This window comes from Boleophthalmus pectinirostris, unplaced genomic scaffold (genome assembly GCF_026225935.1).
Source record: "Boleophthalmus pectinirostris isolate CB_2022bp ecotype Guang Dong unplaced genomic scaffold, ASM2622593v1 HiC_scaffold_18, whole genome shotgun sequence".
Classification (NCBI taxonomy): Eukaryota; Metazoa; Chordata; class Actinopteri; order Gobiiformes; family Gobiidae; genus Boleophthalmus; species Boleophthalmus pectinirostris.
In genome coordinates this window covers 21,192,496-21,209,677 of record NW_026571133.1, presented here as the reverse complement: position 1 = coordinate 21,209,677, position 17,182 = coordinate 21,192,496, and the positions used below count along the sequence as shown (strand labels likewise).

The window sequence follows — 17,182 nt, the reverse complement described above, 5'->3', positions numbered from 1 at the left end:
TGTGACATTTGATTTGCAACTTAATATTTAGAGTAAATAAGAAATACATTTTATGAACTGGAATATTCCTATATTCCAATTATAAACTATAAAAAACACATATTAATCATGAGTAGTTAAAGGCTTTTATTATACCCCACATAAAATAACAGGAAAAGCAGATTTTATAAAACATACCTCAACAGGTGTGGCGTCCTGCAACACTTTCATTGCGGCTCTCTGAATCAAGTCAAATCCACTTCCGGTCACAACAATACCACGGCCACCACTGCACACACAAAAATACATTTCAGTAAGGGTTAGCTACAAATAATTACCTTACAGTTATTATTGGCCTTACTAATAATGCCAATAATAACACTACAATTAAAGAATGTGTTAATATTCAGTGTTGTGCATATTCTAACCCTAAATTATATGGCTGCAGCATATCAAAGAGATGTTAATAACTGTTTACCACACAAAGCTGGCCTTGGGGTTGTAGCCTGTGATCTTGGGGTTCTCAGAGTACTGGTATGCAGCCAGGACATCTTTCGTAGTGTTTTTTCCATAGTTCACAGTCACAGTCAGGAGGTCAGAGGGGACCTTCTGTCCACGGTATTGGCCTGTCTTACATGTGATCTTTTTACCAAATGACAGCCTGAGGAGAAAACAGGATAGAGGGCTAATTAATTAACGTAATGACAAAATTACAGGGAACTACAAAATACTTTGCTTTGTTTCTGCCTTGTCAATATAAAAAAAAAAAAACTATTAATAATCTTTGAAATGTGGCAATGTTTTCAGTAAAGCATCATCAAAGAATCTGTATTGTATTTTGTGGCTCAGATATGAGATGTATCACTTACACTTCACATGGTACTCCTCCAATGTTGACCGCCACATCTTCTTTAGTTGCTGTGTCCAGGTATTCCCCTTCAATGGTGATGACTGTTCCTCCGGCTGCTGGACCCTTGGCTGGCATCACATACTGTGGTTTGGGGTCCTTAAATTAAAAACAAAATATTGAAGTTCAAACTTTCCTAGTTCAAATTCTCCTTAAAATAGTAGAATAAAATATAAAGCAGCAAAAAGGATGATAGTAAATTGTATTTTGACTAAAGGCTGCCACACACTACAGGATTTTTCGGTCTTAAACCATTTTTAAACGTGCAACAAAAAGCACACGCCACAGACATGAGGAGAATCAGATTTTAAATATCAAATTGCAGACTGTAGCTGGATATGGCTCCGGACCACAAGGTACAGTTATGAACACACCTTGCGTCAGCCATTTCCTGCCGAGACTAAAACCACTCGCTATGAGACTCTTGCGTGTTCAAAAGATCTAAGCCTTCTGGTTTAGATACCAGTCAAAACTGTTATTTGTGAAATGTGGTGCAGTACTTCAGCGAAATGATTTTTAATGCACAGATGATTGGCAATAAAGTACACACAAATATCTCCAATTTGTAGCTTCACCCCAATCCGTGCGATGTGTGGATGTAAACGGACACACGTGAGAATCTACTCTCACCTTTTTACTTTTACAAAATTCCTTCAAACTGGATTAATAGTACTGTTTTGTGGACTGGATGTCATTATTTGTGCAGGAGTGGAGTTTATATCTTGTGCCTCTGTGTCCGTCACTCTGTCAGTCCCTGACACTGTTTTACTGGCCAATACCATAGCGTTGATGAAGTTTGGTGGTTAAGATCTAACAGAGCAGCTGAGAGTCACACTGACACCACACATGAGTGCAGTGGCTTCAAAATCGTATATGAAGAAACAAAGTCGGGTCACACCTTCCCGAACTTGGGGAGAAGCAAATCTCATTCTCCTGTAGTGTGTGGTGTTCTTAAGGGTGATCCAATATGGATTACTTATGATACTTATCATACTTATGCCCCACATTTGTGTTGTTGTTCTAGCCAATAACTGATAAAGATTTAAAATGCATAGGGCGCCAAAGATGATGTTAAGCTCATAAATTAACTTTTCACTGTAAAAAATTATTACAGCCCGATTTATCAGGTACATAAATGAATTTGTTTCATGATTGTGTAAACATACAGCTATATTTTAGCCTAACTGCTTCTCTATTTTGAAAAGCCACATTTAATACACTTGAAGAAAATACAGTGGCACATAGAGACTGGGGCAGGTCAGAAAAAATAAGCGTGGCAAACATTGACTGAATTGTTAATATCAAATGTGTTTAACTTTAACCCCTTCGATAACACAAGAACAAATGTCAAATCATGAGCTCTAATACAATTTCAAAAGTATTGAAATATTGATAAATGAGTTGCTACTAACAACTTTTTTAACAGCGCAGAGAGCATAGCAAACAAAAATATATTTATTCCACACCACACTGAAGAATGTGGAAACTTCCAACTCATAGATCCGGAAGAGCAGCTGCGCACGGAGCATTAAATCTCTCAGTTTGATGGAAGGGAAGAAAGGTGTAAAATAAAAGCAACATGTTTTTAAATCCCTGCACCAGCTCGGATCTCCTTGTAAAGTTTTGATAAAATCTTGCTGATCTGGCAGGAAAAAACAAACATTCCCAAAGAGGAAACTTCATACACCAGCTCACAACAGCACAGCTACATGGGAGAGATTTGTCACATAACTTGTAGCATAGGTTCTATATTGGTCCAACAACTGAAAACATCAATTCTTTCTCCAAGATCTCAAGACCAAATCATATCCTTTAGTGTGTAGTGATTGTATAATATTTGTCTATTCTCTCTTATTAGGACTTGAGACTGACATAAAAAGAAAGTAGGCACAAAGAAATTTTAAAAAATGTAATTTATATGTGCAGTTTGCAAATAAACAACCTATCTTTTACTTAGTTACCAGGTTGACAGTGTTGGGAAGGTTACTTTTAAAATGTATTCTCCTACAGATTACAGATTACATACCTCAAAATGTAGTTTGTAACAGAATCCATTAGGTGAGAAATGTAATCTGATTACTTGATATTGTCATGCTTTTTAAAACTACATGAATGTAGCAACCACATCCCGTTCTCTTCAAATTGGCTGTTGAGCCCAAGTCTCCATGAACATTTGTTTGCAGTAGAGAAGCAAAGACTAGGAAATCTTAACATAAGATCTTTTGTCTGCTAAAAGAAAATAAAAAGCAGAGTCTTTCCTTAACTGTATTAAAAAGATTATTGATAGAGAAATGCTTTCTATATGAGATCACAGCTGCTTTAAATTATGTCCACCCTGCTGTCAGGTGTCATATTGTTTATGAAAGAAAAAAAAATAAATCACTTTCAGTACAAACATAAAGGCGCTAGCCCAGTAAAAATCAGTAATATTTTATGTTCTTTACTCAAATGATGATGAATCAGATTATTAACAACGACAATTATGAACGACCTCGTCCACTGGGTGACTGACACCACCAACAACCTGTAACAAGACGTTTACGTAGCTCTTACTGTCTGTGTTCTGTTCGGGTTTCTGGCAATGAGCGGAGTTACCAAAATAAAAAAAAATTAATAAATAAAAAAAAGGGATATAGCCCAAAATGTCATGTAATCCATTTATTTCAACAAAGTAACTGTAATCCAATTACCACTCACTGAAACAGTAACTGTAACCAAACACAGTTACTCATAATTTGTCTTCTGATTACGCAACACCGGTACATGTAATCTCCCCAACACTGCAGGTTTATGAAACAAAATAATTTGTAATGCTAACAAAGTGCATTTGCATTTGCAAGTGAGTGTGTGAAGTAAAGATATTTGGAAGCAAACAAACAATAAAACAAAAGAAATTTGAAAAATATAAATGGCTACTTTTTTGTCACAGCAGTCTACATTAATTAACTTGCTCAATTACAAACAATAATATCTGAATCAAGCCACAAACGGCAACAAACAAACCAGCAGGAGGAACATATACTGTAGGTATTTCATTCTCCACACCACTGAGTTTGTACAAGCAAGTACTGGAAGTTTTTTTTTTTAATTATTATTTTGTTGTTTTCAAATAAATAAAAAAGGGATAATCTGAATGATCAAAAAGCACTAATAAAACATGGCATTGCATAAGATGTGCACCTGCATGCAAGACCATAAAACAGAACAGACATGTACCTGTCACTTGATACTCAATATTTAGTTATCACAGGTAGCAGATTGCATGATCCAAACATGCACCAACTTACCCGGTAAGTGAAAATGACCTGTGATGTTCCACTTCTACCCCCCTCCACTTCTATGTTCACAGTGCCTTGGTTTCGCGGTGGGAACGGGATGTCAGATGGAGGCGTTCGCTTTGCAGGGCCAATTTCACACACCACACTGTCAACACAAAGCATCAGTCAGAACTGTTACAGCTGCAGGCAGTGATTTAATATTCAAGTACACTACATGTGAAATTAATTAAAACACCAGACTGTCAAGAAGCACAAGTTGTGTACTGACCAAGGATGGCCTAAGAATAACTCTAATACACCTCTAAAACTACAGATGGATACATTCCATCTTCACCTATACATGTAAAATGTTGAAAACAAAAAAATCTGTAGATAACACAGAGGCTCAACATCCTAAGATTGGAATAATTGTCTATTGCTATGGCCTTTTCTTGAGCAAAACATTTCACTAATCTTACAGAGAGCTGAAAATGTAACCAAGGTTCTATGAAGCCCAGTTTGCCAGAGGGCGTGCAGAAATGATTATGTGCAAAGGGAATAATTTAGTCCTTTCAGCACTTCCCTATGGTGGTCAGTAGGAGTTGTAAGAATGTGGCAATATGTTCTTGATGATAGTAAAATGTTCATAGGTCCTGTTTGGTAAGCACCCATGTCTCACTCAATTTTCTTAAAATTTTCTCTCTAGTGCTTAAGAAGGCATAAGCCTTCTTTTAATGGAAATATTGATTAAAAAGCTCAAATTATCTATTACCTATTTATAAACATCAGTAACCTCAGGTTATTAGTATTGTATAATAATATTGACTTGTACCTTGTGGAGACAGAATATCTGTCTTCCTGGTGCACACAGTCAACTCCAGCAACAGTAATCTTCTTGATGTCCTCTTTCTTAATGCCCATGTTAGAACCTTTGATGGTGACTGAGATATGGCCATTGAGTGGGCCATAACGAGGGATGATCTGAAGGAATGGAAAATAAATCTTTCTCAGTACACACTCAAATAAATATATGTGTAACAACAGATGACAATAGAGGAGGGTCTTACGTCAGTGATTTCGGGGTTGGGGCACAGCTCCGGCTCCGGAGACAGGCACAGGTCGTGGTAAACACAGGTGTGAGTGGAGGCACACCAAACACACTGGTATTTAGAGTCAGCATGTTTACAAAGACTGCAGTCCTCCCTGCCCACTGAGCAGTTATACAGTACCACTACAGGAGAGGGTGAAAAGTGGTTACAAACCTCAACTCAATATAGGAATGACATATGATAACACTATATACATGTAACACTATAAATGTGTGTCACAAACACCACTAAATGTAGTGTTTAGATCATGATTTATTTGTGATGCATATTGCGGCCCTACTAACCTGTCAGAGTACTGTCAATCTTCCTCTCTGTGTTTTGGTCTTTGATGTGGAATGTAACATTTGTTTCTTGCTGTTTGTCATAGGCAAACTAGACACAAATACAACATATACAATTAAAAAGCACAAACCACACTTGATGACTTCCCCATTTGTCAAAGATGTAGACTATAAAAATGCATCAAAAAATATTTTTTAGGCCCAAGATTTTAGGTATATGGTTTTGAAGTAGAAACGTCTGGGCAAAGTTGACTAGAAAGACTAGATACTGCAAAGACCAACATAAAACTAATGAAAGGGCACTGGCTTAAACACACACATAGTTCAAGTGCACATCAGCAGTATTCTTCTCAGCAGGAACTGGAAATCAATAAGGAAGACTGGAGGAAAAAGTGTGAATGAGCAGAGAAAAGTCACTGACCTACAAAGGCTACCTGCCATTCATTGACTGAGGGAAAGTCATAATAATGCTTATACCACAAGGGGGAGCAATCAAAAACACACTTCTTTGGCAGACTTTGGGTTTCAAGGCTCTCAATACAGTGTAATTTTTAGACATTAAATGACAATTGAAATCTCAGAAATACCATTTAAAACACACACAATGGACGAGTTGGAAAAAAATAAAAAATAATTATATATATATATATATATATATATATATATATATATATATATATATATATATATATATATATATATATATATATATATATATATATATCACATATATATATATATATATATATATATATATATATATATATATATATATATATATATATATATATATATATATATATATATATATATATATATATATATATATATATATATATATAGATATAGATATAGATATAGATATAGATATATAGATATATATTAATAATAAACTTTTACTTTGTTATAACCCTCATGGCCTTAGGGCTTGCTACTGGCATTAACAAACTAACCTTGTATCCTCTGAACTTGAATTTGGAGCCCTCCTCTTGAATAACTGTGTGTTCTGTATTCTTCATTAGTTCTGTTCCAATGGAAAACCTCTGAACCTACAGAAAGTCATTACACAAAGAAAATACAATAAGTGAAAAGTACTGTGTTGCTTATTAGTTATTCAGTACTAGATGCATGTATAGGGTCTCACAGAGTATCCCAGATTTCGGCCGTGGAAACTGATGGGGATTTCGAAGCCAACAGGAATAAGCAGAGGCTCTGGGGACTCGAACTGAGGGCAGCTGTCTGGCTACAGCCATGACATTAGAAGCAACACAGGTCAGTGTTATTTACAGAATGCATTTTACACACTAAAATTTGAGAAATGTGCACTGGAGGAGGGAGTAAAAAAAGTTTCACTTCTTCCCAGCTTTTTAAGTTCTTACCGTAAGGTTTTTATTATAGTAAGGGTACAAATGTTACAGAAATGTTTGTTGTAAGTATTGTAAAGTTGACATGACAGTAATGTGTGAAAAGGAATTGAACAACCAAGCTTGTGACCATCATTAACTGGAATACACTGCATGTAGTTTTTTTTTTAAATGTGAGTGAAATATGAATAAAATCTGAACAGTTACACACTTTCTTTCATGAACAGAATATAAGTAACCATATCAGGTAAGATGAATATAATTTAAAATAATCTTTGATGCCCCAACAATTTAAGACATACCTGTTGTGGCTTGATTATGTGGCTCCCATACACAGAGTCATCCTGGTCACTGCAGCTGTGCTCCTGGGCATTCCACTGACAGCCCCAGTCACTGGTCACACATGAGATGCACCTGTAGCACACAGCATAAAATACTTTCACCTAAATGAACCCTGTGTTGTGTTTATTTTCAGACAATAAATCTTACGGTGTATTCGGGTTCTTTCTGACGGTTGCAGCACAGTTGTAAAAGTGGTATTGGCTCGATGTCACCTCTATATGTTTGTTTACCATGACCTTCACAGGAACAGACACATAATCTGAAAGAATAGGACATTTATATTTTAGACTTGATGCAATAATAAAGGCAAAAAAACAAACAAAAAAAACCTTTGGAATATAACATTTCTAATCCATTATAAAGTGCTAAAAACTGCTGTTCTGGAGGAGAATTTTACAATTTGAGAAACAAATGTGAATAGATTGGCTTATCATAAAACAGTAGCTATTAAAAATGTGTGCCGTCAATTATCTATGTATCTCTATGACATTATTACTTGTAAGATTAATACTTGTAAGATATGCTTTTGTGTGGCCATACCTTGCAGTCCTGGAGAAGGTGGGATATTGACCGGCTCAGGCAATGAGCAGGTGACAACTTTACTATAACTGTCCATTGCTGCTTCACTGGTGTAGGTATCAAAGACACACTGCAGAGTGTCATTGGACCTCAGCCGTGGCAGGGAGGGGATAATTATGTCCACCTAGAGGACATTAAAAATAGCATTAATTATAAACATCATCTATTTGAAACAGGACTTAAACAATTAATTTTCTATCTGCATAAATCCCAGTTGTGGTACTTGCAAACTTTAAAAAGGAGAGCCTTATGAGTAATGAGAAGCACAAATAAGAGTGTGGATTGAGTTGACCTTGATAAATGGTGTATAATGCATAATAATGGGGTTTACAGTCAGGTATGTGTGGTACTGTAATAATTACTATTCAACAATGTACCCACTCCTCATTACTCTTCCCTGACCTCTCAGTTTGTTTTTTTAAAATATTTTTCCCAGGTTTAACCACCAAAACTTTCTGATCTTCTCTCGCTCTAAAGCAGAGAATTCACCTGGGGTTTTCTTTTACCTCACCACAGAGGAAGGACTGCAAATATTTTTGTCTTAGCAGATTTAATTCACACACTGGTCCCAAAGTCCCCTGATTAGGAGGAAGCACGTCCTTCTCTAAGGGATAGAACCACATTAGCTGTTTGCTGAGGTTAAAACCATGTTGGACCCATCTCTTTCTGCTCTAAAAACTAAGACATCTCTAAGGAGGAAAAGGCCATGAAGAAAAGTGCCGTTATGTTTGCTGATAACACCTGTGCTGTGCTATACGTGTGAGGAAAACAGATTGAGCAGTACCATTTTAGGCCTATCTGTAAAAATTAAATGCTGGTATATAAACATCACTACATATAAAATCATTCAAGGTGCACTGTATAACTCTTTTTTTAAGGAGGGTCTGCCACCTGCAAGTCTCTCTAGATGTTAATGCTTTGGCTTGGAATGTTATACATTAACATAGCATTAAACTTATCTTATAATTATTCAACTGCAAGTGTTTTATAGCTAAAACTCCACTGGAAAACATGTATTCTTACTTTGAGTGGTATTTTTGGCCGGGTGTTGTCCAAGTATCACCATTAGCTAGATATGTTTAATGTAGTACCTTGGAATATTCCAGTCAAAGCAAAAACATCTCAATGAAAACAGCAAGCCTGGTGGCAGACATTTCACCAGAAAATGACACAATGCAGGAGCCGAAGCCGAAGCATATAGATAGCATTTGTCAAATTATACACTTTAGAAATGATGATACTTCATAGATTAGGTTATTCAGTGAACAATAAGTATTATTTAAATTCCATGTTTGATACACAAATTATCCTCATACTCACATCAGCCTTTTATAATTAAAGCCTTTTCAACATTTTGGAATGATTCAACAACATTACTCAATTTCCATATATTAGCCCACCAGGAAGAATAGCTATTTCTGCTGTAATAAAGAAATTGTTGCTTCTGACTTTTCAACCTGGTTATAGTTATGAGTCAAAGTAACACAATCGCTGCTTCAGGCACCTGAAGCCCCCCTTCAGGTCCACCTGCTTGGGACTTGTTTGAAATGCTGCAGACAGCGAAGGCAGGAGTTTAAGGAACGCACAGCTCAGCACACTCTGAACTTGGAGTAGCTCACGGGGAGTGGGCCCTGGAGAGGAACAGAGGAGGCCGCTGACATGTTCATTCACAGTAACTGCCTCTCACCTGCTGGGTCTTCCTGCAGCTGATGTTTGGGGGAGAGAAGGCCTTGATCTGGACACACTGCTGATTAGGAGACCACAGCCAGGTGTTTTCATCCATAGATCTACTACACTCCTGCTTACGGGTGCACCTAGGGTTCACATTAAAGCATGTGGTTAACTGTCTGAATTTGACAGTTTATAGTGAATGGACTAGATTCTGCTTTTAAAATAGTTTTAGTGTTTAAATCTTACAACAGTTCAGTTTACAACTTTTCTTTTTGTACTGAAACATAACACAATATAATATTACTAAATGTGTTTGCATATAAGACTTACTTTCCCTCAAGGACACACCATCCACAGTACGGATCCTTCAAAGAGATACAGGACTGACAATCTGTCTTCAAATGACACGCCTGAACAGGAACTTTAGTGATCTGAAACAACACATTTTGTGTCACTGCCACGCTGCTGTAAATCTAATTCCATCTAATTCAATTATTCATATTCTGTCAAATCAGCAGGGGCAAAACCTTAGTTGGGCTGTACCCTGGATAATGATCAGTGAGACTGAAAACATGGACTGAATTATCGTAAATTTAAAATTATGATAAAACAAACAAACAAAACACAAGAACTTTTATTTAAAAATGTATAATTGTGATTTTCTTTTGCTATTTTTATCTTGTAAATAGATGAGTGTTCCTTTCAGAAACGGAGCCTATGTAATACATATAAATGAGCAGATGGAACAAGTCCAAGTATCGTCTCTTGACTTGATCAAAGTGAAGGGCCCACTTGAAGTACATTCTAATTAATTCATTTCTAAATCAATAACATCAATTTCACCTCAGCCAAGAGTGATAGCGACAAAAAGATGAAAGGACAAAGGAGAGAAGGATGGATGAAGTGAGAAACAAAGCACACTGCCACAGAGAAAATGAATGAATAAATCAATGGGCGGCTTCTGTGTGGCAATGCAGACAGATGTACTGGGGTTAGTCAAACAGATGAATTTATGATCAAACACGACAGATAAAACTAATGAGGGATTCATTGAGTCCCAGACAACTAACTGAAACAAAGATGTATAGCTGGATAAAGTGCTGTGCCAATGACCTTGGAGGTGTGAACACAGAGGAGGAGGATAGATAGAGGAAAGGAAGATGGATCTGATGAAAAGTTAATCAATCAGTTGCTCTGTCTTAGGGCTGACCTTCTTTTCTGTGGTAATGTACAGGTGCTCAAGGCTGGAGTCAAAAAGCAGGTCCTTGTTGACCTTATCACCAGTGGCTTCAGCCAGTGTTTGTACATTCCCCTCTGAGTGGGCCGAGAGGTGCACCTTCAGAACCTAAAACAAAGCATAAGAGAACAATTAAGGTTACAAATCACCTGACCTTCCAGATCCTAAAATTAGTCTAAACCATGAGGTTGTTAACTCAAGTTAACTTAAAGGGGACAAAAACATTAGAGGAGTTGCCTCTAAATAAAACATACTCCAACTGTAGAGGGCCACCATATCAACAGCATCACAGTTTGATAATCAGCGTATAGGCCTATAGTACCTAAAAAGATGTAACCACAGTTTAATATGAGTGTTTTAATAATTAAATAAAATAAAGTTATAATACTACTACTAGGTGGACCAAAGCGCAGCATAGTTGCTCATGAAAGCAGACTCGCACTCGCACTCACACACGCACAACTTTACGATCTCTGTGTATGCATTGATGGTACTCATAAGGAAAGCAGTGAATAAATTCCACTCCAAGACACATTCCTGTCCTCACCCCTCCTCCTGTCATTATATTCATAAACTCAAGGAGAAGCACGTATCACAGAAGGACTCATATATCTATCATAATCTAATTAATAGATTTTTCTGCTTCTGGACTTATTTCCTCTAAAAGCTTTAGCTCTGCTGCGCAACGTGAAAACAAACAGCGCTGTGTGATGATGTCATCAGCGTGGCCAGGTTTGGTTGTGCAGGTGTGAGTGTGGGACATAGAACCCTACACAATTGTGCTTGAGCACGGCACGGTTCTAAAGTCCTAGTGTGAGTGCGCCCTAAAGCTGAACAAAGTTTATTTTGTAATATATTTATAATATATTTATATAAATATGTATATTTATTTTATTTTTAAATATACAGATTCTAGAACAGCTGGATATATAGTTTATTTTGGATACATTTATGTTTTTCTATGCATTATTTCATGTTCAGTATATATTTTATGTTTGTGTTTGTGTTGACATCGCAAAACTGCTCTAAAGGTACATATATGTAGCCTATATTCATTTTCAGTTTGAAAGTTTTGCGTAAATTATCAATAACAAAGTGGGGTTTTTTCTGAGAGAAATGCTGAATAAATGCATCGTGTAATAAAAAAAAAATCCTTTGAGTGATTTCAATATTGACCAAAATAATCATGAAAATTATTTTTTCCATAATTGAGCAGCCCTATAATACACAGCACTTATATAGCGCTTTCAAGGTACTCAAAGACAATTTGCAGTTAGGGACCACAGGAAGCTCTGGCAGGTAGGTGGCGGTCAGGTTATGGAGGATTTGTACACAGTGGTAAGCAGCTTGAACTGGATGCTCTGTATGAGGAAGTGCAGGTAAGGAGACAAGCTGCATAGTTCTTAATGTATTCGAGTGAATTGAAGAGTTTGGTGGGTGAACCTTAGAGCAAGCTATTGCAGTGGTAGTTATATGAAGTACACGCTAAAGTTTCCTCACACAAGAATGTAATCTGAAATTGTGTAATCCCCCAGTCGTCTAGACAGGGTCCAAGTTTTCAGTTTAAATATGTTCACTCTAAAACTACATTTGTAATTTCAACAGTGGCTGGTTTAGTGGGAATACTTAGGGAAGAAATTACATAAATGTTATCATACAAAGTCTATTTCACATTTCCATTAACACATCAATTCAACATTATAGCTTCCTGTGATGCCAAAAAAAAAAAGTCTTTACCTCTCCAGTAGAGGTGCCCAGGAATGCCACAGCATGTCCCATTTCAACTGCTACTGCCACTGCTGTCATGTGGCCTTTTCGGGTAAATGCAGGCTCAGATCTTAAGGCAAACTCAGCCTTACTGGCCAGGGGTGAAGGCAGAAACTCAGCTCCACACTTGTATGTAAGAGCCAGGTTATTCTGAGGGGAAATGGAAAATGAATTAATGAATAAATAATTATAATTTACATTAAAAAAATATAAAATTTTGTTTGCAAACCTGGTTATTGCTAAGGCACAATTCATCTGACTTAGAAGAGTAAGGAGAGTAGACTGCAGGCTTGTTTTTGATGATACCACCCAAGCTATAGCAAGCATCAATGATCTCCACCAACCGATTATTAACAGAGCGCAAGGGATACATACCTGCAATAAAGACCATACAAATAGGCAAAAAGAGGGGGATATGTTAATTTTAACTGCTGCTGATGAATAGATAATAAATAAAGGAAACATAACAAATGTCTGAGCAGGGCACTTACACATGGCAGAGTAATGTGAATCTTCATCTGAAGTGAATGTAACAAACAACACCTTGTCTGATGCAAAAACTTGCCCATACTGGTTGGATTTGGTCATATTTTGTGCTAGGACCTCTCCTGGTGTGGACACATAGGCAGCCTGGAAAAAAGATCCCCCACACCCCACCAAAATGAGTATTTATCTACTTTAATTCTTCTGTCTTTGTATTTCTTTCTCTCTCTCTCTCTCTCTCTCTGTCTCTATTTTTCTTTTCCTTTTAGTTCATGTCTCATACCTGGATTTTGTTGTACTTGTTTGATATGCTGCAGTTGAGCTGAAGCTCAGTGTAGGAGTAGTATGCCTCATCCTCCACACACATTCTGGAGATAAATGTGAAGTTCTTTGTGTCCTGGACGCCCAGCGTCCGAGAGAACAGGAAGTAGACAAAGTCACCATCTTTGAAGGCAAAACGAAAGTCGTGGAGGTAGCGCAGAACAAAGGGGTTAGCCTGCACTGCTGAGGCTTCAATAATACTGTCAAAAACCACCCAGTCTCCATAGTCCTGCAGAATACGTGTGGAGATCAGCTTGGTACTGTCATGACTGCCGTAGCCCTTGCCCACCTGTGCACAGAGAGGACAGGGTTTAAAAGTCATATATAATGCAATGAAAACACCAAACATAACAGTTAAAGGTTATAGTTAAGGAAGTGTGTGTTAAATTTAGATTTTGTGTGTCCCCATGATAAGGTAAGGAAGTTCTTATCAAATATTGCTTTTATTGATAACAGTTCTAATGCTGATTTATTCTTAATTACAAAAACACTGGTCATTAAGTCTAATTTATTCATGTTATATTTAGCTTTTTTTGTTTTTCAAAACAATTATCCAATCAGAAAGATGAATAAGCCTGAGTCTTTAGGTTGGCAGATTTAGTGCCGAAACCCAGTTAGTTTGAACATCAACTGCAGCCAATCATTAATCTGTGCTTGTGCAGCCTCTGCAGCTCAATGACTGAATGGTTCTCAGCCTTCACATGAGGTATGGCCAATCCATAAACTGAGAATGGAAAAAAAAGAAAAAAACAACTAAACTTATGTGTGTCCTCAAAATGCAGGATAAAGGGAAAGGCAACCCAGGTTCAGTTGCAATTGTAGAACTTTAGCAGACTACATACTGCTCCTTTAAATATGAATGGAGAGCATATGAAAGGCCATACATATAAAGTAAAAAAATAAAATAAAATAAAAAATCACTCACCAAGAAAACAGGTAAGCTTTTTCCATCTTTCTTAAAATATGACATGACGGCCACAACAGACACACTCTCCTCTGCACTGGCCACATAGGACTTTTCTCCTTTAGTATCACTGAAGTACAGCCGCTGCTCCACGTGGCTCAGGTTCCTCAGAGAGCAGATGCCCCTAAACACACTGCCACACACCACCAGGTCATTGGCGTTGTTGTCGCTGTGCACCAGCAGTAGCTTGTTGTGGTTGTCTGTGTCCACTGCCTCCTCACAGGCATCAGTGACTGGAGGAGTGCACTGCCGATTGTCCCGCTTGGGTCCAGTCTCAGCCTGGGACTCCACTTCTAGGTTAGAGTTCAACTGATAAAGGGCATTCACGGCCCCCACGTATAGGCGTCCTGTCCTGGGATCTGCTACCACATTGTTGATCAGAGTAGTTGAGAGAAAGTCTTTATTTTTGGCTCGTGAAGTGGAGAGGAATGATGTTGCAAGAATGTAAAGAGCAAACAGGCCTGCCCACCACTGCCCCATCATGCCTACAAAAAGACAAGAAAAAAGATGCACAATCTTTAGTTTTGTGAGAAGTTTTATGCTGTGCTTTAAAATTGTAACCACCACATACATAATAAACCTAATAAACCAAAATATGTCCTCTATTACATTTTACTTCCGTTTCATCAAGCACAAAAGATCAGTTTGTGTGTCCTTTAGCAGATAGGGCTGGAGGTTCGACATTAACTGTTAAAACTCTGCATATATAACAAATATTTAAACAACAATAAGTTTTTGTGATCAAAAAATGTTTTTATTTGCTGTCTAAATGAATGGGAATCTAGTGCCAATTCTAAACACATCGCTCCTGGCACGATCTTTAGTGCTCTCATAAAATGACATTTATAAAGAATGAATGCACTGAATACAAAGACACCCCATGCACATACAGACAGCAATTTTGTGATAAACTTTTATTGTACATCAGTCTTACAAAGATTTTCAATATCTTACACTGGCTGGGTACTCATTCTCACTTTCATTCTTCAAAGTGTCTTGTCCAGCAAAATTCAAAGCCTATATTTTGAATAAGGTTGCATAAATATGATGATGTAAAAAAATCATATATTCATGACCTAAACTTTGCAGTCGGACACCTCTTTAAATTACCACTATAATGACAATGCAGAATTGGCTGGTCTAAACAAAGTCAGATTCAAACAGCGCTTTTGACATTGTGCAGGGGTGGGCTCAGCAGTAGCAACAGCAGCACACACTCAAGGAGAAGTCTGAGCACTGAGAGCAAAGGGAAGCAATAATGAGTAGCTTCTCATTAAAAGCCTGAACATTCAGTACCGCAGGAACAAGGGAGGTGGAGTAAGTGGAGGTAGCGGCCTCCATGCGAAGACTTGCTGAGCTAGATTAGATTAGCCCAGACAAAGGCAGAGAGGGGATGTATGTGTGAGCAGAAGAGACTGAGTGTTGCAATTAGCCGTCTGACACCACAAGTTTCTCCTTCCATTAGTCTGGATGGGTGTGTTTAATTATGGTCGTGGCTGGCCTATGGCTGTAAAACAAGACTCCACTGTTCAGTAATAACATCTTTCTGCACCCAACATTACTCACTTTTAATCCACTGTTTATCGGGTTATCCCCAGGAGATGCACTCAATAATTGTCCACACAGTGAATGCATGATAAAGCTCTTTCTCATTACATTTTTACCAGCTCGCCTAAATTAAAAAGGCATCATTTATTTACAGTTGAATGTCTCTGTGTTCAAGTCCTTTACAGTCCAATCACTGATTTTATAGCTTCTATCAGACAGCTCTGATTGGTGGTCAATTGACTGGCGCCTCTCTGGTGTTTTTACTCTGTCTAAATTGAATTCCCTTCACTTGGCCTCATTGCAAAGGGATTTATTAGTGTAAAAAGACTTATCTCTCCACCCACCTGCCTGCCTAAATTACCTATCCTCGCATAACCAGAGCCATGGGTCTTTAACAGCTGTGATTTTATAACACACACACTCACATGCACATTCTAGAAGCATTTTCAATATTTTACCTCAATTTGCATCTAGCATCTGCTTCATTTTACAGTTCCAAACCAGTGCTACATCTAATATTCATTAATAATAATAATTAGTAACATGTATGCATATGTGTACAGTGTATACAGATGAAGTACTGACAGAACTGCAGTAGCATTCCTGTTTAAGCAATGCAAACTTGACTATTGACCATTTTTATATTTGGGTGACCATTTCTATTGTTTACAATAGAAAATGTAAAATATAACCCAATAACTTAGAAATAGAGCATGCCACATAAGCAGTGGTCCAAAGTTTCTCCCCTCACCACTGAGATTTCCAGTCGTGCCTGTATCATCCACTCTGCCTCAGGCCCTGTGATTGCACATGTTATATTTAGGGACAGTTCAGTCTATCCTTCACTGTAAAACATCATAGTGTCACATAATTTTCCATCTTTAGTGTTGTAAGCCCTGGGGGTCTCGTTGTAGGCATTTGCATTTGGACCATCAAAGAAAATGCACCTCTGGTTTGAGTTCAGGGTATGTTTGTGCTCAGTCTTTGTGATCTTTTATCCTGTTGACTTGGTTCTTAAAACTGGACTCCCACTGGCCCAAAAATAAACAAGGTGTCAAAGGTGTTTCTCCAGCACTTCTGCTTTTGAGAGTTCCACTAGTTCTACTGCATTGTGCATTGATTCTACACAGTCTATACAGAAATACAGAGGTTACGTTTCACAGCAATCTCCTTTTAGTAGATGAACATTTCTCAGGACCTTTGAGAATGGTCATTGTGTAGATGGACATAATAATGAGCACCAAATCAGTTGGTGGTGCACTATGTATCTTTTCTGGTGGAGGGTCCACCACCTTAAACTGGCTCATGTCAGATTAATATGTGTATGTATGACTCCTGCTGGAAGTGATCAGGACCTATCTGGACATTCAAGC

General features: G+C 37.6%; 1 protein-coding gene across 1 annotated transcript in view; it reads right to left on the bottom strand.

Annotated features, from left to right (window-relative positions):
* LOC110161501 (plexin-B2-like) overlaps window positions 1-17,182 on the bottom strand; it is a 79,272-nt gene that overhangs the window by 858 nt on the left and 61,232 nt on the right. Inside the window, exons 3-22 of the mRNA XM_055154098.1 lie at window positions 14,223-14,746; window positions 13,260-13,586; window positions 12,985-13,123; window positions 12,723-12,868; window positions 12,464-12,643; window positions 10,700-10,834; window positions 9,820-9,920; window positions 9,506-9,632; window positions 7,780-7,942; window positions 7,387-7,498; window positions 7,200-7,311; window positions 6,678-6,776; window positions 6,487-6,582; window positions 5,537-5,624; window positions 5,211-5,374; window positions 4,976-5,124; window positions 4,174-4,309; window positions 849-985; window positions 458-640; window positions 178-268 (exon numbers count right to left, since the gene is read on the bottom strand). Of these exons, the coding sequence (XP_055010073.1) occupies window positions 178-268; window positions 458-640; window positions 849-985; window positions 4,174-4,309; window positions 4,976-5,124; window positions 5,211-5,374; window positions 5,537-5,624; window positions 6,487-6,582; window positions 6,678-6,776; window positions 7,200-7,311; window positions 7,387-7,498; window positions 7,780-7,942; window positions 9,506-9,632; window positions 9,820-9,920; window positions 10,700-10,834; window positions 12,464-12,643; window positions 12,723-12,868; window positions 12,985-13,123; window positions 13,260-13,586; window positions 14,223-14,744 (3,207 nt within the window). The 5' untranslated portion in view covers window positions 14,745-14,746. The remainder of the gene's footprint in view (window positions 1-177; window positions 269-457; window positions 641-848; window positions 986-4,173; window positions 4,310-4,975; window positions 5,125-5,210; window positions 5,375-5,536; window positions 5,625-6,486; window positions 6,583-6,677; window positions 6,777-7,199; window positions 7,312-7,386; window positions 7,499-7,779; window positions 7,943-9,505; window positions 9,633-9,819; window positions 9,921-10,699; window positions 10,835-12,463; window positions 12,644-12,722; window positions 12,869-12,984; window positions 13,124-13,259; window positions 13,587-14,222; window positions 14,747-17,182) is intronic.